This window comes from Rhipicephalus microplus, chromosome X (genome assembly GCF_043290135.1).
Source record: "Rhipicephalus microplus isolate Deutch F79 chromosome X, USDA_Rmic, whole genome shotgun sequence".
Lineage (NCBI taxonomy): Eukaryota > Metazoa > Arthropoda > Arachnida > Ixodida > Ixodidae > Rhipicephalus > Rhipicephalus microplus.
In genome coordinates, this window is record NC_134710.1 from 167639689 (window position 1) to 167663475 (window position 23787).

The window sequence follows — 23787 nt, forward strand, 5'->3', positions numbered from 1 at the left end:
AATTGTCTGCTTAGCAGAAAACCATACAGCTTCTAGGGGTGCGATATTGTAAATGTTTTATTGTAAAGACCATACAAGATTGCACCCCTGGTAAGCCAACCTAGCCATAACATAGGAAAGCAGGCTATGGGAGCACTACTTACCATCCACAGACTAACATTAACAAAATTTCTTTTGTATCATGACCCAAATGGAAGAACAATGAAAGTCCACTTTACAGATGACATATTTGCTAAGCATTTATTGGCTCATCAGATTCACAAGAGCATCTAGTAGCCGAAAAAAATCTTTACATAAAATGAGTTTCCATTTACACTTTAAAACACTGATCAATGCCAGCAGCATGCCAAGTTCACTGCCTGCAGCAAAAATATTGTGCGAATACCCCCCCCACAACACCAAACACAATTTCCCTGCAAGTGCTCGTTAACACCTTGGAATAGCATAACGCTTGCAGTATGCAACGAACACCTGCCCACGAATCGAGGCTAACTATCAACAGCAGTGTATAACACTACATTCATGCGAATGTCACACGACTACACAATTTGAACAATTTGAATGCTTCAAGCAAAGCTAGTTTCTTCACATAGCCAAATGCTTTGCGAAACACTTAGTAAAGCAGCAATACAGTTATGTTCATGCTGCCTTTCCAAGCTGAGGTGTGTGCAATGCAGAGTTTGGGAAAGGTAAGAATGAGCAGTTCTTTATTACAGCGCCCAGAGCAACATTAGACAAAACAAAAGGCCCAGTGGTCATACTGGAGAATGTGCACAGTGCACATAACCATGTTTTATCAGTGACTTAAATATAACTACACAAGCCCTTTGCAATGTAAACATTCAAACATGGCACAATCTGTGTGCGAAAAATTGCAGGCTTCATTTTTATCAGTTGGACAAGAGTGGTATCAATGCACAGCTACACTAAAGTTACAGGAGTACACGTAAGTCCCGACAATGGACTTTACAGGGAACTGCAGGTGTAGAGGAAAAGCATAACACACTATATTGGAATGTCAGGGAAGCAAACCTAGAATTTCACGCCAATAGGTAAATTGCAAGCACAAAACTATTACACAGCTATTACACCAGATAAAGTAACCACTTAAATTTTGAGGAGTTACAAAGACCCTCACAATCTCAATATCAATGAGAATAAACAAAAGACAGCTTATTACACAGCCTAGCCTACCATTATACTACAGCAGCACAAACAAGATTCATTTCAAGAGCGTGTGACAAAAGGACAAAGAACCAAAGGGCACATTTCAAACAGACAATGGTGACCATCACATGCGAATAACCGCATAAAAAGACGAGGTATCACAATTGACCATAGTGTAACAGACAACATGAAAAAAAAAGGACCTCTCTTGTGCTTGAATCTCAATGAAGTGAGCTACTTAATCAGTAGAAAAAAATTAAAAAGAATGCAAGTGTCACACTGTACTGTGTTGCTCTTGATGTGACTAGCTTAAATCTTGCCACAGTTTGACATTACACATTCCTTTGCATGCTTACATAACCGGTACATTTCCATTTTCCTGGGACTTGTAGGAAAGGAGTGATGGAAAATACAACTGATCTGAGGTTTGATGAAAACTGCTCTGCTCATGCTAAGTACACAAACTAACAGCATAGAACAGTTACTGGCCAATAAAAAAAATAAGTGAAATAAACACATCCACAGGAAGAAACTCCAACACCAAGCTATTTAAGTACATTTCTTTTTAACAGCAGAGTAAAAAAAAAAAAAAAGGATCAGTCAGACTGATGAGGCCTGAAGATGGGCACTCTAGAAGTGCTCCTGGAGAAGGTCAACTAGTATTTTGGACACTCCATCCTTGCTGCTTCGTATGGTAAGCCGATACATCTGTGCTTGCCGGTTGGGCTCAAGTCGCAGCAAAGAACCAATTTGAAGAGCACGAGTGTGGATGATGCCAGCGCAGACAAAATTGTCCGGGTTCGGGTCGATACCATCCAGGAGCTGCATGCCAAAGCCAGAGAGTTTGCTGCGGATGCCCTCATTCTCCATGGGAAAACGTGCCTTGAATATCTTCTGTTCTTCTTGACCAGGGCTACTTAGGTTCTTCCAGCGTGAGAAGAATGACTCCGAGTTCATAATTGTTGGCTCCAAAAACTTGTTAAGAAATACTGGCAGCTGTAGAGTAAACTTCTGCTGCACACCACAATAAACAAACTGCACAACCAGTCCGGGAGCTTCTGCAAAGTCCTGAACGCACTCAACATTGACCATCTGCTCAACTTGTGCTCCTGCTTCAATGGCTGGTTCCACTGGCTTCAACTGAATGCTTAGTGCCATGTTGTCAATCGTCACGTTGGGCAGGAAGCTCTGAAACTGGGATGCAGTCTTGTTCCCATAAAAGAGCCCAACACGGCCAAGATTCTGGCGAAATTCGGCCTTGACACCAATCTGTAAAAGATCATTTTCAAACAAGATGCCATTATGCTTGCACACAAATTTTTTGAGACCCTCCTCACTAGAAACCACCACAGCTGTGCCGCCCTGTGCTCCTGAAGACTGGTCTTCAAACACATCTACTAAGCAAGCTGTTGTGCCATTTGTCGATGCTGCTGGGGCAGGTGGAGCAGTCTGGTCAAGAGAAAGGCCAAGCAGGTCCATAGTTGCAGGGGCTGTGGTTCCATTTGCAGGAGCAGCACCATCAACCAACAATGGCGCTGCACGAAGGTTTTCTTTATTGCTGGCGTTAATGCCTTCAGACATGCCCGGTTTTTTGCGCTTAAGGATTGCCAGGATTGAAGACTCTCTTTCAGGAAATGGGGGCATTTCTTCCAGAACTGTTGCCAGTACATCAGGTGAAGCAATCTGGCTCAAGCTCAAGTATTCGACTGCCCGCTGCTGTAATTCTGAGTCAGCACAGCGAATGTTGCTGTTGCTACGAAGAATGTTCTGGATTTCAGTTTTAATCTCTGGGAAAAGATTGATGAATTTTACATAGGTGGTCAACAGAAGCGCTCTGGTGCCAGCAGAACAAAGATGATATTTCGAGTGCAGTAGTTGAAACTGGATCAGCGGACTGGAACGCTGATCACCAGCAATTAAGTTGCCAAACTCTCCGAGGATATAACCAGCGACCTTGACCATGTTTTCGTGGCAAGCAGGTGCTTGCAGTGCCTCAAAGACTGTCTTTGCGGCATAACCTTGCACATCCTCTCTGTTGATAACTATTTGGATGACTCGGTACCAGACCTCCTCACTGACGTAGTCCCCAGCAATGCGGATGAGGTTCAGGATGACATCGACATACCACGTGTAGTCAGAGGCATACTTTTCTGCCAGAATGGCAACCTTGAGAACCATCTCTTCGCGGATGGAGTAGTCTGCTGTTTCAAGGTAAGCCAGCATCTCTGCCACAATCTCTTCAGCGTTGGACTTGTCACACATGGCGTAAAGCAGGTCAACGGCTCGCTGACGAACGCTCACATCGCGCTCCGTCTTGAGGGCATTCACAACCGTCTCCTGGTGCTTCTTCACGGCCTCGTGGGAGAACTCCGAAGTGGCCAACAGGCAGAGGCTCTCCAAGGCCAGATACCTCAGATTAGTCTCACGATGCTGTAAAAATTGCCCTAGCTGGTTGCAGGCTCGCACAAGCAGATTCGGCTCGATGACAGCGCCTAGGCGGTCCATGTGGATGATGAGCGATATCGCCTCAAAGAGCACCGCATTCTTCGCGTTGGAATGCTGCACTTTCTTAGATTTGGGCGGCTCCTGAGCCTTGTTGAGGATGGTCTCGAGACACTCGTTGAGACGACCTCGAACACCAGGGTCGTCAGGGGGCGGATAGTTCTGCAGCAGGCGCAGAAGCTTCATGCTCAGCCAGGGAGCCGGCACGAAGTAGTACGTGTAGTCTTGAAGGTCCGTGTACGATGCTGTCACAATGCGGCTAAGCCGAGACACCGCCAAGGACACGCAGCCCCTGTACTCGTCCGGGTTCTTTTTGACCAGTGCGTCAATGAGGCTCACGGCAGCAGTAACGACGCCCATGTGCTGGTCGTTGAGTAGGTGGATGATGCGCGACGTCCATTCACCGCTGGGTGTAATGTCCGGCAGGGTACGCAACAGCCGCAGCAGGCACAGCGCGGCGCTCTGCTTCACCACGTCGATGGTGTCGCCAGACACCAGGAGCTTGGGAATCTCGCCGCCAAATGTCTCGGCCATCTCGCGGCTGCCGATATTGGCGATACACTGCAGCGCAAGGTTCACGTGGATTGGGTTGCGGGCGCACAGGTCGTTTTTGATGCTTTGAATTATGAGTCGCATCAACTCGCTGTTTTCGTTCAACAGCACAGAAATAAACAAGTAGCCTATTTGCTTCTCGGAGTACTTGTTCGAGCTGAGCAGGTTTACCGCCTCCATGTGGCCAAAGTCAATATCGTGGCCCAGAAGGAAAATGAACAGGAGCTTACACACGTACTTCTTCTTTTGGTAACCATCAAGTGTCTTGTCCCCCTTAAACTTGGAACGAATGTTTGCAAGCTCCTTATTGATGCGCTTGATCTCCGCCTCCTTGCTCTTGCAGTTTCGGATATCCGATATGAACACCGCCAGGCCACGGATGCCGTCCCCTCGCACTGCAGGCATCTTGGCGCTTAGCAAATCGATCGGTTCTTCGTTTGCTCACCTTTCTCGCTTGCTCGCACAGGCGCGCGGATTCTCCAGCCTCTCAAAACGGCGCAATTACGGGAGAAAATGCACTAAGTGCAACGGTAACGTAAGAAACCCTTGCGATGGGCTCCGCGGAACAACCCCTCGAGAACGCTGCGGCGATCAGGGTTGTCTGCGCTGACCGGCGATTCCATGGTTGTTTATATATTTGCCTGAACGTTGTCCTGCAGAGAACAGCCACTGTCTCAAAAAAAGTTAGGAAATACTAACATCAATATTTTTGTTGGTAATTTTAACTAGTACGCATATGTTACTCAGCAACGCAGCTTTTTTTTTGTTTTGTGTAAAAAACTTGCGCTAAACACAACTTTTGTACTTTGTACATCAGTATAATTACTTTGCAACGTTAAATTCAAACGCAAACATTCATTTTAATATAATTACAAATATAGTTACATTGTGTGCTGTTCGCACTGTGAATACGCAACTTCACGTTCTGCAATGAAGTGGCCAAATTGACTCCGTTCAGTAAACCACGGTGTTCGGTAAATTTAGTGTGGCAAACATAGTTGTCCAGCGTGAACTCCTCTTCAATATGCCACGGGGGCCAGCAGAGGTCGCAGGCGTCTATATGGGGGTGAAGCTTCTTATTTTTCCAAGTCATTTTTAAGAGACTTTAAATAGGTGCAGATCATGCCTGTCGTGCGCTTCGCACAGCAGTGTAGTTGTAGTGGTGGTTCTGTGGAAGAAAGCAAAATGCCCGTATTTCTTTCACCTTAGAGGGGACATGGCCATGCGCCAAACAACAATGCAGTGTTGCTTAACTCTGCATTTCTGTTTTACTTTCTCCAACCATACACGCATACATGCGACCCCCGGCCCCGTCACTAGATAACGGACATTTTTCTGGGAAATCTTAAGTCTTGATGAAAAGCGTGTGTACTTGAAAAAGACTTTCCTTTCAGCTGCACATATGCACGCACATATATGTAGTCCACCAATGATTGTCATTTAGGCAAAGACTCCACTTTAATGATTTATTTGTTTCATCACCAAAGGTGTTTACACCTGATTCACGGATACAAGTAAGGCCTAGACACATCTTGTCTCCGAAATTTTCACTTTCGAACAAACACACAAGTGTTTCACTTTATTTGTATTAAGTACCCAAAAACATTCATTAAAGAGAAATTCTACATTGCAATAAACGATTCTTAGGCATCCACGTTGAAACAAAGCAGAAGTTTAGCATGTTTTTAATAAGTGTTTTGTGTTTTGACCATCTCTTGATGAAAGCACCCCTATTCGTACTGCAGCGCTCCACGCGTCAGTCAGCTGTCGACATTCATCGCATGCGATGCCACGCGGGAGCCTGTGGTTGATACACTACCTGTAGTTCTCGCTACTGAAAGTAACCGAAACGTATCTCTCCTACGCATGTATTAGTGTCTGGAATGTTATCTTCCAATTCTTTTTCAGGGAATAATTTTCAGAATTGCACCATAGGTCCATGGCACAATTATTGATTGATGCGCTAACAGGTAACTATTATTTGGCTCTTATTTCCTTTGTGCAACCTGCGCTTAACTGTGGAGGTATAGCAGGCACGTTTTGTTATATGCTCGCGCAGTGTTTCACTGAACTTCATTTGGATTGGCGTTAATTGGATTAAGACATCCGACTAATGACACTGATTGGGTACTGTACTTTATTATTCATCGTCATTCATCATCATTGATAAGCCATTACGTGTATTCATTCGTGCAAGGCCATGGCACGTACGTTCGCTCTGTGCAGTAACCATAGCTTGTGTCGTTCACGTTCCAACCGCTTTTTTGGTATCGATTTTCATTTCGCTTTCAGTAAGTTACATCGTGCATTGTTTTTTTCCCATTGCCCGTATACTTGGCCTAAAGTATTTGTTTGTGCGAATGTGTTGTCCGGCTACAGCGACATTCGAAGATTGTGTTTACGTTAAATTCGCTCACGGTGTGCTTCGTAAACACACTTCGGGGACGTCATGTGTGCTTATTCATGCAGTACCGTTTAGTGATAATTTGTTGTGTTTGACCCGTATCATGGTGTTTTTTTTTTTGTCTGATACCAGAGATGGGAGAACAAACTCGGATGATTATTGTCAACGCTACGAAAGGGATATGACCATTGATAATTAAGCACCGTAAAAGAGCGGGAAAGTTGGCCTGCCAGCAGTGAAGAAAATGTAATCGACACGCGTGCTCTACAAGTGACCGCATTTTGCACGGTTCCTATCGTTGGTTTTAAATACACACATTGACATTTCGAGAGGCACGGATTACACATTGTCAAGTCAACAGAAACGTTTACAGCACTTTTTCGGACTCCTTTGCGTGTGTGTGTATGCGCGCGTGTGTGCTTAAAATATAAAACGTCATTCGTCTTTAGCATGCATGCACGAACGTTAACCTTATTAATTTGTGCGGGTGACAGTCTCGACAAATTTATTTGTTAGGATGTCCAGCATGTTTGAAGATTGAAGAAATCGTGAAATGTTTTCCAAAAATTTTTCAACTACCTGTGCATTCAGAATCCATTCAATGCTATACCGTGGCTCGTTTCATCGTCTGGTTTATTTAATAGCTATTTGCAGCACCTATAGGTGGTGCAGCACTCCGCTGTACCAATGCACCGTGAGTGGCGACTTGTGGCCACTTCAGTTCCAACTAGCTTGCTACAAATTGTCTATGTCAGCTACACCCACGTTGTGTGCAAGTGCGTGTGCACTAAGGTGTCAGGTTTGGGCTTCCAGAAAATTAACAGTGCATGATTTTTTGGGGGTCCCAAACGAATAGAAAGGAATAAAAAAAACGTATGAAATCAATCATTTTTCGATGTGACGTAGCACAGACACGCGATCAAAGTGTTTTGAAAGGGTGATTCGAGAGGCCGGCCTGCGTAAAGCTCAAAGCATAAGTCGTCACTATCGTTGTTTCTAAACTTTCTTGTCATTTTGCCTGCTTATTGTTGAGTAAACGATGGTGTTTGTGGCTGGGATGTGTTAGACGACCCCTTGCTTTGCACGCAAGTAGTCACCAAACTGCACGTGTTGCATTATTTAGTAATGCGCCGCATTTGCGCGAAGTTTTGTGTGCAGAAGTTCAGCTTCAGTTGTTGTTGCTCAGACTGCATGAGTCTATGAGTAAATTTGTCACATTCCAGCTTTGCGTGCGATATCTCTGCTGTCACCTAGCGCAATAAAACGGGGCCGCTGCTTCGATCACTTGCATGCACAGTACTCTTAAGGGCTATGGCAGTTCATGGGAAATAAATTTTAAAGTTATCATGGTCTGCAATGCATTTTGCATGGCATAGGGACTGCTTCATTAATATTGGTGTTTATGAAGTGTGGTACAGCGGGAAAACAGCAGCAATGTACAGGGGAGTATGGTACGGTGGATCTGTTGCTAGATTTGTTGATTGCTTTTCATCCATGAAATGTGGTTTGCAGGCTCGAGATCACTTTCCTGGCTGCCCCTCGGTTCCTTCAGCACAGTAAAAAAAAGATATCAGTTCACATGTGCGCAGAGTAGGAGAGATAGAAAATGAGGTTGAGTGAAAGGCAGGGAGGTTAACTAGAAGAAAATGACCATGCCAGCGCATCACTTGCTTCGTGCGGCGTACACTAATTCAGTGTTCCCGCCGGTTTCTGAAGCACAGTCACGGCCGAAAAACGGAAAAACTTTGTTCCAGTTGCGTAGTTCTTATAGTTAATAGCACAGCTTATGACACAGCAGTTCATATGCGACATTGCAAAGCACTGTCAACTACCTGACACGGCTGCGCTCACGAGCAGGCTGTTGCACAGAGCATGCCGATTCCTTTTGTTCCCTCCTGCACCACGACGCCACCAAGTCAGTGCATGTCTCCTATGAAAGCACAACTTCGATTCCACAGCACATGTTCCTCTGATGTCCCTTTAGGTTAGTCAATGAAACGTCTCTGTTGTCGACAAAACATGGGGACGCTGCGATATTTTCTGAGCCATAGTTGACCGAGGTTTGTAGCATCGTACCAGTTCGATTGCGGCACCCTTAAGACGTCATGAACGTTGTTTCCACTTTGATAAGTTGTGCGGCATTGTCTGACAATGCATACAGCAGGCGCAGTAAGGACTAAGCCACCCAAAATACGCTGTAAAACGCAACCTAATGCAACCAGTAAGAAAACTGGGATGTTACACTGAGCGAGTGAATCTCAACACATCACAGGGCCCGGATGGGCTTCAAAGCGTAACCAAGCAAATCACTTGCTTCAGTTGCACAGTATACAACTCGGAGCACCAAAATTGCCGTGTTATTTTTTTTTCTTCTTAGTTTTCTGAATATTTAATACTTTAGAGTAAGAGAGACCTGATGCTGTACTCATAACTTCTCTTAGCATGATGTAACACTGATGGCACTTGTTTGTGCCTATGGCAGCCGGTGGTGCTGCATAGTCTTTTATGAGCTCAAGAAAACTGTGACTTTGAACGAGCATCAATAATTATAGACTGAATATTGTGCTAAAAGATTTCAGAATCGGTATGTCTAATCCTAATTGAAGCAGGAAAAAAACATGCCATTCACAGTTGCTTTGTCAAAACTGGTGTCAAAACTTGTGTCACTTGTGCTTCTCAAATAACTTGTAGACCTCCATTCATAGCTTTCTATCCTTGCTTTATGATTCTGGCTGCACTGTCTGCATTTTCAATGGAGGCGAAAATGCTGTAGGCCCATGTACTCAGCTTTAGGTGCACGTTGGAGAACCCCAGGGGGTCTAAATTTCCGGAGCCCTCCACTACGATGTCTCTCATAATCATATGGTGGTTTTGAGATATTAAACTCGACATATCATTATTGCTTTGTGGTTCACACGATATAACAGATAGAAAAAAAAAGTTGGAAATTCACTACTTTGCATTCTTCAAAGTTATATCTAATAAGATTTTTAAACTAATGTTATAAGTACAATCATGCTGATTATATATTCACTTGGTCACTTTCTGGTCGAGTACTTGCCTTGTGGTTTACATTTGGCTGATCAAAATTTCAGGTGATTGAGAGTACCCTAGTAACATGCAAGTAGCTGATGACATTATATTGATGAGTAATTTGGGGTTCAAATTACAATTCATGTTTACTGAATTGGACAGGGAATGCAGAAAGATAGATCTGAAAGCTAATATTCAGAAAACTAAAGTAGTGTGCAACAGTCTCGGAAGTGAACAAGAGCTTTGCAAAATGTAGCAAGACTCTGGAATACGCCTACTTAGGACAGATAGTGACGGTGGAGCCAAACCATGAAAGTGAAGTAACTATTAGAATAAGAATGGGGATAGAGCAACTTTGGCAGGCATTCTAAAATCGTAAATCGTAGTTTACCGTTATTCCTCAAGAGGATAATATACAGCTGCATCTTGCTGGTACATAACGACGGGGCAGAAACCTGGAGGCTTTTTGTACCAAGAGGGTTCAATTTACATTGAGGTCAATGCAAGCAATAGAAAGGAAAGTGATAAGCGTTATCTCAAGGGACAAGAAAAAAGTAGTGTGGCTCAGGAAACAAACAGGTGCTGGGAACGTCCTAGTCGAATTGAGCCTACTGCATGGTAGTCGCGTATCTCGGGACAGTTAATAAGCTTGACCAGCCAGCCTCCCAGTTGGTGTAAAGCACCTAAAAAATGGAGCACATCTTAGCGCCTTTGTGGAAGGAAGAGAGAGGGTGAGACATAAAGTAGAGGTGGAGAACAGGACAAAAACGCATGCACTCTGCACCTGTCGGGGTGGTGACTGTTACGTCCCAGCTCATGCTTGGGTGCAGCTACTGGGATGGCACGCTGACAATCTTCTTAAAATACAGCCAACTGTGCAAATTATGTGAAATGAACATTTATCAGAACAGTCATGTCTTTGAGTGGAATTTTTGTGTTTATATATATATTTATTTTTCTTCTTCATTGTTCCTTCAAGCAAACGAGAAAGCAATGTGAAAATGGCCCGATAACATTTTTCGTGTCTTACTCTTAGAGGTGAATCTTCTTGCAAGTTATACTCTAAGGCTGTTTATTCGGACCTTCTGTTGTTGCATTGTTGGCGAAGTCACACTAAAAAAGGTCACGTGACCAGGGTGGAGAGGAAAGGTCTGATGAAAAGAGGAAAAGGGGATCACATGATGATTAGGCAAGGTGGGGGATTCAAAGAGTGGACTGAAAGGGAGGGTTGTCACTAGATTAGGCTCGCGTAAAGTAGGTGTTTTAAAGAGTGATCATAAAGGGTGGGGGTGGCTGATGTGTTGAAGCTAGCGTGAGGTGACGATTAAACAGTGGATCGAGAGAGGAGCTGTTGCCTCTGATATGGCAGGAGGTAGTCTAGGGTGGTGACGGGTGACGACTTGCAGAAAGCAAGAAGAGTCTAGGGTAACCTATACTAGCCAGAGCCATGTAGTGCAACTGAAGACCTGAATTAGGTTAAATTAACGAAACAGTAACGAGAAGGTTTTAAGTGGGTAAAATGGAAGAAAATACTTGAAGGAACCAAATGAAAGTGGTAAAAACTACAAAGATGTGCTGTCTGCACAATAGCACCATACCACTATGTGGAAGTGCCGGGAATTTTATGGAAAATAATGTTCCACACTTGCCGCCATGGCTACTGGTGGCGCTGACTGACGCCCCCATGTTCAGTGCACATATATATCCCATAAAGTGGGCGGAGAGGTAGCCGTCATGGTAGCTCAGTGTATAGAGCATCGTACCCGTTATTTGAAAGCCGCAGGTTAGTCCTGCCCACGGCAAGTTATCTTTTTGCCCACTTTTCTTCTTTGACATTTACATTACAATTACTTCTAATAACATCTCCTATCCTTTCCTTGGCATGATTGTCTATTAGATCTCATTAATATTGTGTCTAACAAAAAAAACGAGCTCTTAAATGTACACTTCTTTCCTTTAGTGGTACTGTGGTGACAGTAGTCTGTAACCACGCCGTATTGCATGTTGCAAAAGGTGGTGTCCTTGAATTATTTTCGTTTGAGCACTTACTATTAAAATATAATGTCTTTTGAAGATGCTGCACTGGGTACCAAACTTCTCCTTCAAGAATATGCACTTGGAAGTACTGGTTAGCTGATGCGTATGAGTAAGGAATGGTATAGGTAGCCTACGTGCAAGATTTCCCTTGCATTCAGGCTCTCTGGCATCATGGTGAGGAGAACACATAGTGCATCATAGCGCCGTAACTAATAGCTTCAAAATTATGCTAAATACATTCCTAAATAGCAACTGGGGTTGGCTCTCTATATATCTTTATATGTGTAGCCGAAACTTACAAGGGAACACGTTTTGGTTAAATAACTTTGAAATTTGTTTTGTTCAGAGTGTGAAATAAGAATGACTATGCACTGAATGAATCTATCGTACACCCGTGAGCAGATGTGTAAGTACCAAGAGAACCTGTGTGCCGTAATGCCTGTCTGCAACATCTACTAGCAATCCATCTTCTGTTGAGAGCATTGCTCTGGCAAAGCTGTGGCCAGGATAATGCTCTTGACAGCAGACTACACATGCTCTCAACGACCGTGTACTTTTGCTCACAGGTGTATGTGTTCTTTATCCACAGAAACTATGATCCTTGATTTTGCAACAAAATAAGGTTGACATTAGTGTTATTTAGTTGATACATGAGACAAGGAGTCTACATTTTGCAAGCATTTACCTTATCCCATTGAGCCTGTACAAAGAAGTATCATTTTATAGTTATAATGCTGCTCCCTACAGGAAATGTCCTGGATGCCCAAACAGTATTAGCTGTACAGGAACTTCTTGAGGCTAGCCAGCCAGGAGCTCAAAATGAAAGGGGTATGTACAAAAAGCTTTTTCTTCTCTTGCAAGTTTTATTCCTGAAATGTTGTGCAAGGTACATGCAAGTGACTTGAAAAGAATTTTTGGCAGATTGTGAAGGCTTCCAAAGTGTATCGATTTCATATATACATTGTTTTATACTATTACCTGTTGCTACAAATGCACTACAAGGATTTTAATTTGACTGTTTTAGTGTCATAGGGTGGAAAGAAGGCATATTGGCTTACATCGTATTTCATAATGCCGCTGTTGTGAATGGCGCATGTTTCTCATTTTGTTGACGGTGACAAAACCTTTTCCTGCTACGCCGCTTTAGTGGGCCCCGCTTGGGGAAAGAGAGGCGTATATGAGGTGAAAAAAGTGTGCTCCGGGGGGACAAGTGGCGGCGGAGCAGAGAGTCTAAAAGAAAGAGCTGTTGAGTAAAGACGCACGGAGGGCCGCTCAGATGTTTTCCTTGTGATGTTTGGAAGTGCCTTTTTTTTTTGTGCCTGTGAATAGTGTAAAATAAATACAGTGTACTCTTATCGAACTGTGCTCTCTGTGATCGACATCTTATACAAGGAATTCACTACATTTTTTGGTGCCGAAACTCGGGGATGGATTATTCATAGACATCCACCACATTGACCGGACCCAAGCCGTACGGCATCAATGACAGTCATGGAGATGCTGAAGAAAAAACGACGGGTGCTTCGCGCTCAAGTAACCCGCATCACTAACATCATTAATGAGGCTGAAGAAATCTTGGGAAACAAACGAACCTCTGACATCGTTACGGTAGGTGCGCTCATCAAGCATTTACTTTTTCTTCAGAAGCAACTAAGCGATGTAAACACCGCTATTGAACTGCACTTATCAGACGATGCAAAGTTCGAACAGGTGCTGGAATGCGACGATAAGATTGCCAGCTATCTCAGCTCACTGAAAGCAACAAATCGAAGTTTCATTGAGAGAGCACAATCAAGAAATCTCCCTCTGAATCGACCAGCCGTGAAGTCCGGATTCAATCTAAAAAAACAGACTTCCCAAATTACAGTTTATCAAATTCAATGGCAAAAAGGAAAAAGTGGCAGCCATTCTGGCAGCAGTTCAAGGCAGCCATTCACAAAAACCCCGAACTGTCTAATATATACCGATTCAACTACCTCAAGGCACTTTTGTCAGGAGAAGCTGATGGAGCCATAGCAGGACTGCTGGCAATGGCTGAATGTTACGCAGATGCCATTGACATCTTGACCCAGCGGCTCGGAAACCCAACGGCACTGATTCAAGATCATATGCAAGGACTCGTAGATGTCAAGCTCGTGACATCAGCCCAAAATGTTCACGACCTGAAACGGCTCTACGACGACCTGCCACTGCACATGCGTGGACTAAAGGCACTCGGCGTTGGGGAAGACAGCTACAACTCCATGCTCTACCCTGTGCTGTTTCAGGCACTTCCGCGAGAAATCATCCTCAAATATCATCGTTCTCAGGCGCAAACACAGCAAGAGCAGAGTACTTTATCCATGGGTTGTAGCTTTTCATCAGCCGAATCGGCAACCAAGCATTGGACGGCACTCACCACTTTATTTCCCTACTTCAGATTGTAGTTGCACTGCCACGAAAGGACACACTATTGTCGATCCGACAATTCAGTAGGTAAGCCTGCATTTCCTTTCGATTGTCAGAATGCGAGGCCCTAGCAATCGAGTTGTCCAACATTGTCCGCTGCATCATCTTTTAAAGTCGCATGTAAGATTTGTGAATCCACAGATCATGAAAGTCAGTACTGTAACTCTAATTTGAAACTGACAGAAAAAAGGCGATTCTTGCTTCCGTACATGAAGAAGGGGCACATTGCAAAACACCAAGGTCGGAATCGCATGAAAAAAGCGCAGCCGCCAACATGTTAGGTCAATGTACAATCCCACCTTTTCCAGCGCCCAAAAAGACATGAATGCCAAAATGGCAGAAAATTAACTAGTGAGCATGCACACATCAGAAGCCAATGCTGTTGGCACAATGCAAACGGTATTAATGCCAACTATCGCAGCATGGAATGAGGAAGCCAAAACGAAAAAACTTTCTCGGATCCTTTTTGACAGTACTAGCCAAAAAATCTTTGTCACTGAAGAGTGCTCGCGAAAGCTTGGTTGTAAGCTCCTTGGAACTGAAATTCTCACAACTGGTGTTTTTGGGGGACAGAAAAAACAGAACAGTTTCCGCAGAGCAGAAGTACGTCTTCTTCCAAGGGATGCCTCTAAAGAAGAGCACGTATTTGATGCTTTGAAAGGGCCATCCATATGTGAGCAAGCCATTTCTTGCCCGGACGAGCAAACAAAGGAGACCTTGCGGGAACTGTCACTGCCCCTTGGTGATGATCAAATCAGCCCATGCACTATAGATGACGTGCTCATTGGTTTTGATAGCTTCCGAGAATGCCTGACCAGCAGAACAAAGAAAGTGAGCAGCAAATTAACAGGTATCGAAACCATCTTTGGCTGGGCAGTGCAAGGGCCAACCGTATTGATGTGCAAATCAGTTAACTGTGCCCAAGCAGTCAAGTTAAAAGCATTGGTGACTGAACAGAAAACTGAGCCCATTCTTCGGCTCTTCTGGGAGCTTGAGAGTGTTAGTGTGTCTGACCCACCGACAGAGTCCCCAAATATGCACTTGATAGAACACTTGAATGGATACTATAAGATGTCTGACAGATGGCATGAAGTAAAGCTTCCTTAGAGAATGTAGACCTATCGAACAACCGCTCCGTAGCAAAAAGACGGTTTTGTCTTTTGAACAAGAGGCTTGTCGAATCACTCGGCCTCATGGGCGAGTATGAGACCTAAATGCGACAACTGTTAACCGAGGGAATAACAGAGCCAGTTGCAGATGGGGTAGAAAGCGATGGTCATACCATTTTATATATGCCCAATCAGCCAATTCTTCGACAGTAGAGCAGCATGAACTTGAGGATCGTGTTTGATGCCTCGTCACACGGTGTTGACGCAAAATCAGTGAATGAAAACTTGAAAAGTGTTGTGCTTGTGTAGTGTGCATAGGTTATACAGTGCTACAAAAATACAGCTATTGACGGGACTCTTCTCACCCAATCGTACCACGCAGGCTGACCCCTTCGAGGTGGTTGGCATTGACGTTGCCGGACCTCTGTTCGTGAAAAAAAGATAAGAAAGTGAAATCATACATTTTACCTGTGCTATGGCGAGGGCCGAGCATTTTGAGCTGGTGACTGACATGAGTGCTGCCAGTTTTGTTTGGGCATTTTGCAGCTTTGTATCGCGTGGAGGACTGTGCTGGGTGTTGTATTCGGACAACGCCCAAACGTTTGGGCACGCTTCAAGAGAGCTAAAATATGTATACTTAGGGCAGGTAATAACTGCGGAGCCAAACCACGAGATTGAAGTAACTAGAAGAATAAGAATGGGGTGGAGCACATTTGGCAAGCACTCTCAAATAATGACAGGTAGATTGCCACTATCCCTCAAGAGGAAGGTATATAACAGCTGTATCTTGCCGGTACTTAGCTACGGAGCAGAAACCTGGAGACTTACAAAGAGGGTTCAGCTTAAATTGAGGACGACGCAGCGAGCAATGGAAAAAAAAATGGTAGGTGTAACTTTAAGAGACAAGAAGAGAGCAGAGTGGATTAGGGAACAAACGGGGGTTAAGGATATCATAGCTGAAATCAAGAAGAAGAAATGGACATGGGCCGGGCATGTAGCGCGTAGACAGGATAACCGCTGGTCATTAAGGGTAACTGACTGGATTCCCAGAGAACGCAAGCGGGTTAGTGGGCGACAGAAGGTTAGGTGGGTAGATGAGATTAAGAAGTTTGTGGGTATAAATTGGCAACAGCAAGCACAGGACCGGGTTAAGTGGCGGAACATGGGAGAGGCCTTTGTCTTGCAGTGGACGTAGTCAGGCTGATGATGATGATGATGATGAAGAGAGCTCGCACTTCTTTGCAAGGCTTTCTAGCCCCCTGAAATTGTAAACATTTTTGCTAATGCAAACATAGAGTGGAAATTCATCGAACATGCACTATGGGGGGACGGGGGGGGGGGGGGGGGTCAGCGGAATAACAGCTTTGAGGAAGGTTGTAGGCCACCGGTGCCTCGGCTTTGGTGAGCTTTCGACAGTACTAGCAGAAATATAGGTTGTCAAATCTCAAGTTCTAATGCATGTGCAGGACGATCCGAGCGACAGTGTCCCATTGACTCCAGCCGGTTTTCTTGCTCTCAGGCGTCTTAAGCCTTCCGTAAACAGAAACCATAACTTGAGAAACACTTCTTCCTGACATATACTTCGGAAGTGGTGAAGGCGGATACTCCACAGGTTTTGCCAGGCCTGGCGGCAGGACCTTAAGTTGGGGACATTGTATTAGTGCAAGGAAATATCCCATGCCAGCTGTGAAAACATAGTGCGATTGTTACAGTCCTTTTCGGAATGAATGAGAAGGTCCGCTCGTGTCTGGTCAGGATGCTGGAGGGCAAGCTTGTGAGGTGCTTCGTGCAGCGATTCTTTCCCGTAGAAGTTTCAGAACGTTGGAATGAGCATGCTTTTTTTGCGGGGCAGTGTCGTGAATGGTGGATATTTCTCCTTTCATTGACGGGAATACGGCGACAAAGCCTTTTCCTGCTACGCCACATCAGTGGGCCCGTTTGGGAAAAGAGGTGCCTAGGGGGAAAACAGGAATCTCCGGCGGAACAAGTGGCGGCAGAGCATAAAGTACAATAGAAATAACAATTGAAGAAAGATGTATGGACGACCGCTCAGATGTTTTTCTTGTGTTGTTCCGAAGTGCCTTCTTTAGTGCCTGTAAATGGTGTAAATAAATCCAGTGTACTCTTATCGAACTGTGCCTTCCCTGATCGACATCTTATACAAGGAACTCTCTACAGTCACCTTCACCATGTGTTACCAGCATAGAAATTTCTTCTACAGTCATTGAACAGCTTTGCCAAGATTTTTCACTTTCATTATCCAACTCTAGAATGGAATTTTATTAGAAAAGTGCTTGCCTAGTTTATTTGTAGTAAAATGCTATACTATAAAGTGTAGTTGTCGAATACGTGAATCGAACCTATGCTCTCACTGTCGGAAGCCAAACTCATTAGCACAACTCAAATAGACAAGCTATTTAGGAGCATTTTTTGTGAAAGGCAACGTTGTGTCCACAACATGCACACATTGGATGTGCATTCATGGCATGGAAAACCTTGGTTCATGAGTTTGTGAAGGTGCCAAGTACAAATGTGCATCATATGTGTACTGTTGCCAACAAAAAGATGTGGTCCCTCAATGTTGCCTGAAGTACTTGCTCCCCTCAGAAAAAAAAAATTGAAGCTTTTGTGCAGCGGTGACAGTGAGTAGATCCTGCAATACGATTCTGAAAGAGAAAGTGGCAGCTAATGTCAGCGTGAGATGTTTGGGTTTTTGCCTACTGGAGTTAAAGGGACACTAAAGGCAATTATTAAGTTGATGTTGATTGTTGAAATAGCGGTCCATAAACCTCGTAGTGTTTCATGCCAAGGAAGGGCCTATTCTGAAATAAAATCGCGTTTTAATTGTCCGTATCGGGTTAGCGCACTTCAAATTACGCGCCTCAAGAAGCAGACCGACCGGACCGACTCGCGTTGCTGTTGCCGTGCACAACGTTGCCCGGCTTTACTGCGCCAGTAGCAGCAGACGGAAAGCAGCAGGAGCCACAGCAGCAACAACGGCCATTGATCAATTTCCTGCCATTGGCTCCGAGATTGAAAACGTATTTTAGTTCAGCTGGGCCCCACTAGATGACACGACCTGTCCAATTTCACCACGGGGAAAAATTGAATTTTTGAACCACTCATTCCATTCCCCGTCAGTAACGTCCAATGCTTCTTTTTTTATTTATCAAACAAACGATTAAGCAGCATTTTATTGTGTCTCTTGATGAACGGAAGGTTCTTTATACAGTCCAGCTAGATTGATTACTAGTGATTAATTGTAGACGGTTCGTCTGATGTCATTTGGATCATTTTGAGAATGCCCTACTGTGGCGCATGTGTTCTTGTGCATTTACCTTAATTTCTCGGTAAGTGGGGCACTGTTGATAATATTGTCATTTTAGATGTTGTCATACATTGAGCTTTCACTCTGATGTAAACTGTTATTTGACTTTAGTGTTCCTTTAAGGAGGATGAATTGTGCAAGAGCTTGAAAAGAGACCAAGACAGAATGTCCTGGCATCTTATACTCTTGTACTATTCGTCCAACTTGATTATGATGTTCTGGGGTGATGAAAAGAAATATGAGCAGTGCAGCACCTTCGTGTCTTGCTATTTTTGTTTTCACCACACTCTTACTTTGGTGATAATAAAGACATGCAGTAGTTACATTTTATTGTATTGTGAGCGACTCTAGTTGCATTATATTACCAGGTAAGTTACAAGCACTTGGAAATCAATGTGAATAGCGAAGCATATAGGTGCCGCACTTGTCACATTTCTTTTTATAGGCCCAGTTCACTGCTGTAGTGCCTACTAACGCTCTTAGCCACATAGTACCAAGTAAATAGTTGAAGATGCTTGTCGCAATATGGCCGTTTATGATAGTTTATATGCTTTCTGTGAGAATTACTATAAAGGATCCTGCAGGGGTGGTGTCATCAAATATCTAGCTGGCACATTTTTTTGTACCAAACATTTCTTATTGCTTTAAGAAGCATGATAGACGCTGTAAGATGAATCTATTCTCTCTAAGTAATTTAATATCACCTTATTAATGTGAATAACTTTCAGTTTCCGTTTCTGGGTGCCAACTTTGGCAGGGACGTCACTTCGTAGGAAGCTTGGGCAGGCGGGTCCACAAAACTGTGATAGACAGTGCTCCATCATCTGCTCTCACATACACAGGGGCAACTATCCGGATGCCTTCACCACTCACTGAAATTCTTTTATAGAGAATATTATCATGTATGGTATTCTGACATGAGCAGAATTTTTCTGGAGTACCGGCATATGATATTAACTTCTTATGATGTTTTGCACAACTGCACTTATAGGTGCTTCTTTTTTACTCTAGGTAAGTGACTGTGGGGAGAAAAATGTTTAAAATGCAATGCATTTCAAACTGTGCCCCTGCCAAGAATTTATGCCAGCAGAGAAGTAAATACATTAGATTTCTGCAACAATAATTCTGTGCTTGCCTGGTTTATTTTAGTGCCACAAGGTGGCCCCACTTATTCCTCCTCATTTTCACGGCTACAGCAGCCCGGTAGACTAAAGCAAAGTTGTGTGTGAACATACTGAACTTCTCTAATGTTGTCTTCACATGTTTGGATGATGATGAAAAGCATTTTGCGAATTGTGAGCAAGTTCAGCTACTTGGGCAACAAGCTCAGAAAAAAGTGTGTAGTTCGCAGCCCACGCTATCTTGGGTTGCCTGGTGCTTTGGAGCAGGGGATCACAACTCATAACACATCACTTTAATGTGCTCTGATATCACTAAAACTTTGGTTACGATTTGTGGTGATGTCATGTTAGTCCCCCTAGCAATGAGTCTCAATTGCTAGAATGGGTATTTAGGCCCACTTTGGAAGTGAATTTAGATATTCTAAACATTTGCTGTGCCCTTCACTTCGTTTTGAGTCTCCTTACATACAGAGGTAGCTTACAGCATGCTTTTATAGCCTGAAAATTTGATGATACCATCCCTTTAAAAGCTCTGGAATCTGAGCAATCACTGTGATGAACAGTTTGGCCAAATTTTGTAGTCGTGCATGGCATGTAGGGTTTAGAAGCAGTGGGCAGAGTTTTCATATTCATTAGTGCCCTCATATCATAAGGAGGCCCATCCTCACTCTCTTTAAAGCTGCTGGCTGCAGCTCTATTTTGTCATTTAGCAGATTGCTGCTATTGGCAAATAGCTGACATAAATCATGAGCACCGTTTGAATCAGATGCTCTTCTTACCATGGGGTGGGGCCACAAGCCAGCACCACGCTATTTAGTCAGATAAAATTACACAGTAGCAACATTGACATACCTTCCTGCCCCCTTATGTAACTGTGTAGGTTCCAGCACACCTGTCGGCAGGCAAGAAGAGAGAAGGCGCTTCAAGTCTAACTCCATTCATACTTGACAAATCAAATGAAAAAAAAATTGCAAAAATTGATTCGTGAAGCAATGAACTCTTGGTAGTGAGATCTGTTGATAATTTCCTGAACTCTTGGTAGTGAGGTCTGTTGATAATTTCCTGGAACTCTTGGTAGTGAGGTCTGTTGATAATTTCCTGGAACAGTGCTTCAGACACATTTAGAGAGAGCCTGTGCTACAGGTGGTCTGTTAAGCAATGGGATAGATGCCAAGGGATGAGAATTGCAACTGTGGATGGCTGGTGTGATGAAATTGAGAAGTTCACAGGCATAACATGGAATCAGCTCATGAAAAATATGGTCAGTCGGAGATTATTGGGAGAGGCCTTTACCCTACAGTGGGCAGAAAGAAGGCTGACAATGATGATGTGGCAGTTATAGTCGTACTGGCATGTTCATCAGTGATTGCAGTCATGCCTCCATGTATTCCCAGTGCTTATATGTATAGCCATCTCCGCACATACCCTTAAGGCAATAGACCAAAAGTTCTTTTAGTGAAATAGTTGCATCAAATATTTAAGTCACTTTAAATACTTCAAAATTTTCAAATATTCAGTTAGTGAATCCAACATAATTAAAGCACATGTAATATTCATCTTGCATTCTCGCATCTCTACCTATTTGATAATACTTGCTTTATTCATAAATTCTTGACTGGGCTCATCAGGCATGCAAAAGCAGGCCTATTTTGTGGAGAGTGGCAAGTTATCAAGGAAAAGTTCATTTCTGAGGTTGCCATTGCTTGGGCTGATTCTAAGGAAAACACAGTTGTGTTCATATAACAGCATGCACTATCTGAAGGGTTTTCTCTCCTTTTTTGTTACTTCATTGCATGAAAGTTGAGCACGCGACAAGAAGCAAAAGTAAGAATTTCTCTTGCTTGAATGTCTACAGTGGAAGTGGTTCCGGCTGCTAATGAGAGTGAAGAAGAAGGGGAAGAAGACACATTCAAATGTGGCAAGTGCAAAAGGAAGTTCACCCAGATCACTGCCTACTTTGCACACAAGAAGGAGCCATGCACAGGCAAGCTACCAACGAGCCTGTGGCACAGGCCCACTCATAGCACCTCAACCACCGTGGGCTCCATTGACCGGTTGGCAGCTGCTTCTCAGACGGTGAGTTCTTCACGAATTTCAAGCGAAGATGTGTGGCAGTGTTTATGGTATGCTTGAACGTAGCCTGCTATATTGTGCTATATTGTCATGGGGTCGTGATGTAGACAAAGGCAGCAGTTGGCATGTCCAGGGATGAAACTTTATTTGGTCAAATTTGTGGCCAGTAAATGGTAATTCAAACTGCAGCAGTGCACACTGTATGATGATAGCGGCAAGCAAAGCTTCTGCCGTCGATAAACTGATCATCGTTGGGACGCGTCGTCTTTTATACACCACGCATTGAGCTTTCCAGCCTTATCACTAGTGGTCTTGCAAGCTCCTGAGTAATCTTGACTGTTCGCATCTTGAGCGCGATTTTTACAAAACAATCTACTACAATTGTGAAGCTTCTCGCAGACTGATGATGCGCAGTCTGCGCCAAGCACTGTTGAGAGTTTTGTGGGCGTAAACCGAGTAGTATAGCAAAGTTGCATGCAACAATAAAGATAAACAATAAACAAGTTAAAGCTTCAGTACGCAGGTTCCTTAACACGCATAAAAAGGTTAAAAGAATGCCACATGCATGACCTCCGGATGTGCCTAGCGTCGCTGAAAGTTTGTTATGCCGTTGGGGACAACCTCGTGGTTCAGTTCACCGGGACATCGAGGTACCCTAAATGGTCCAAAGTATCGTCGCCGAAGTTTTTCATTAAGTCTGCGCCCGCATATCGGTGTTCAGACCCACACATGGTCACCAGGATGGTACTCCATGTGGCGTCGCCGAAGATTATAGTGACTGCTGTTGATCCTCTGCTGGTTTTCGATGCCCAGGCAGACGAGCTGTCGAGCTTTTTCGGCATTTCACAAATAAGTGGTCACGTCGAGATTGTCCTCATAGGTGGACATTGGCAGTATTGTGTTGCACATTGTTGCCAAGCTTCTTTCGTAGACGAACTTGTACAGCAACAGCTGCGTCGTTTCTTGCACTGCCGTGTTGTACACCAAGGCCTCATACAGAAGGGTGGCATCCCATGTTACTTGAAAGATATGGTGAAAACTTAAAATCGAGAAGAACGAAGAATTCAATTTCTGTCTCTTCTTTGTTCATCTCGATTTAAGGTTGCTTGCCACGTCTTTCAAGTAACGATGCACCAACCGGCCCAACATAGGGTATATTAATCATCCCATGTCTTGTGCTTGACATTGACATATATGGCCGGCATGTCAGTGATGGTCTTGTTTAGGCGCTCGTTGAAGCCATTGGTCTGTGGGGTAGTAGGGAGTGGTCTGGTTGTGGCTTGTTTGGCTGTATTTCAAAATTGCCTGAGTTAGCTCCGCAGTAAAGGCCATATCTCTGTCAGTGGTGAGGACCTCTGGGGTGCCCTAACTCGGGACGATGTATTCCAACGAAGAACTTGGTCACACGTGCTTTTAACAGGCTTAACATGCCAAAAAACCCACATCATTTATTTCTTTATCTCGTGAGAGACGCCAATTTGACAACTTCGCTTTTAACGACACCAAAGCTTAAGCAATAAACACACACGTTCTTAGGCGTACTCCTTCTGCGGGGTGCTATTTCTTATGGTCTAGGCAGCTGTGGTGAAGTGACGCAAAATTGCTTGTAAATAATGATGCTACTATTAATTATACAATATGTTATGTTAGAGCATTTACAATTCAATTTCAGGATTACAAGACACAAAGCTACAAATCACAGTAAAAGAAGACAAAAAGCGAAATTTTCCTGTTAGGGGTCCTTAAGCAATAAGGGTGTTGTGCTGCTAATTTTTAGGGTGTGGGTTCTATTCTTAGCCACGTCGGCCATATTTCGATGGGGGTGAAATGCAAAGAACACTTTTGTACTTTCATCTAGGTGCACGTTAAAGGGGTACTGACATGAAAATTTTGAGTTGTTGGTCAAGCACGTCAAATGAAAGACCAAGACCTCGAAACTTTAGAAAATGTGCTGCTAAGTGTGAGCGCACCCTGAAAAACTAATTACACCATGTTTTGAAAAGATAGTTTTGG

At 43.8% G+C, this 23787-nt stretch overlaps 2 protein-coding genes across 2 annotated transcripts in view; one reads left to right on the plus strand and one right to left on the minus strand.

The window, feature by feature from the left end:
• Positions 1–213: 213 nt before the first annotated feature.
• LOC119177148 (AP-2 complex subunit alpha) lies at positions 214–4949 on the minus strand. Its single transcript, XM_037428545.2, has one exon. The coding sequence runs from the start codon at positions 4624–4626 to the stop codon at positions 1798–1800; it is 2829 nt and encodes a 942-aa protein (XP_037284442.1). The 5' UTR covers positions 4627–4949; the 3' UTR covers positions 214–1797.
• Positions 4950–5260: 311 nt separating this feature from the next.
• LOC119177147 (zinc finger protein 341) overlaps positions 5261–23787 on the plus strand; it is a 79514-nt gene continuing 60987 nt past the window's right edge. The window contains exons 1-3 of the mRNA XM_037428544.2: positions 5261–6191; positions 12443–12523; positions 21557–21777. Coding sequence (XP_037284441.2) covers positions 6161–6191; positions 12443–12523; positions 21557–21777 — 333 coding nt within the window. The 5' untranslated portion in view covers positions 5261–6160. The remainder of the gene's footprint in view (positions 6192–12442; positions 12524–21556; positions 21778–23787) is intronic.

Bases quoted from the DNA above. Each gene is read 5' to 3' on its own strand.
- LOC119177148 (XM_037428545.2), bottom strand. From the start codon at position 4,626: ATGCCTGCAGTGCGAGGGGACGGCATCCGTGGCCTGGCGGTGTTCATA.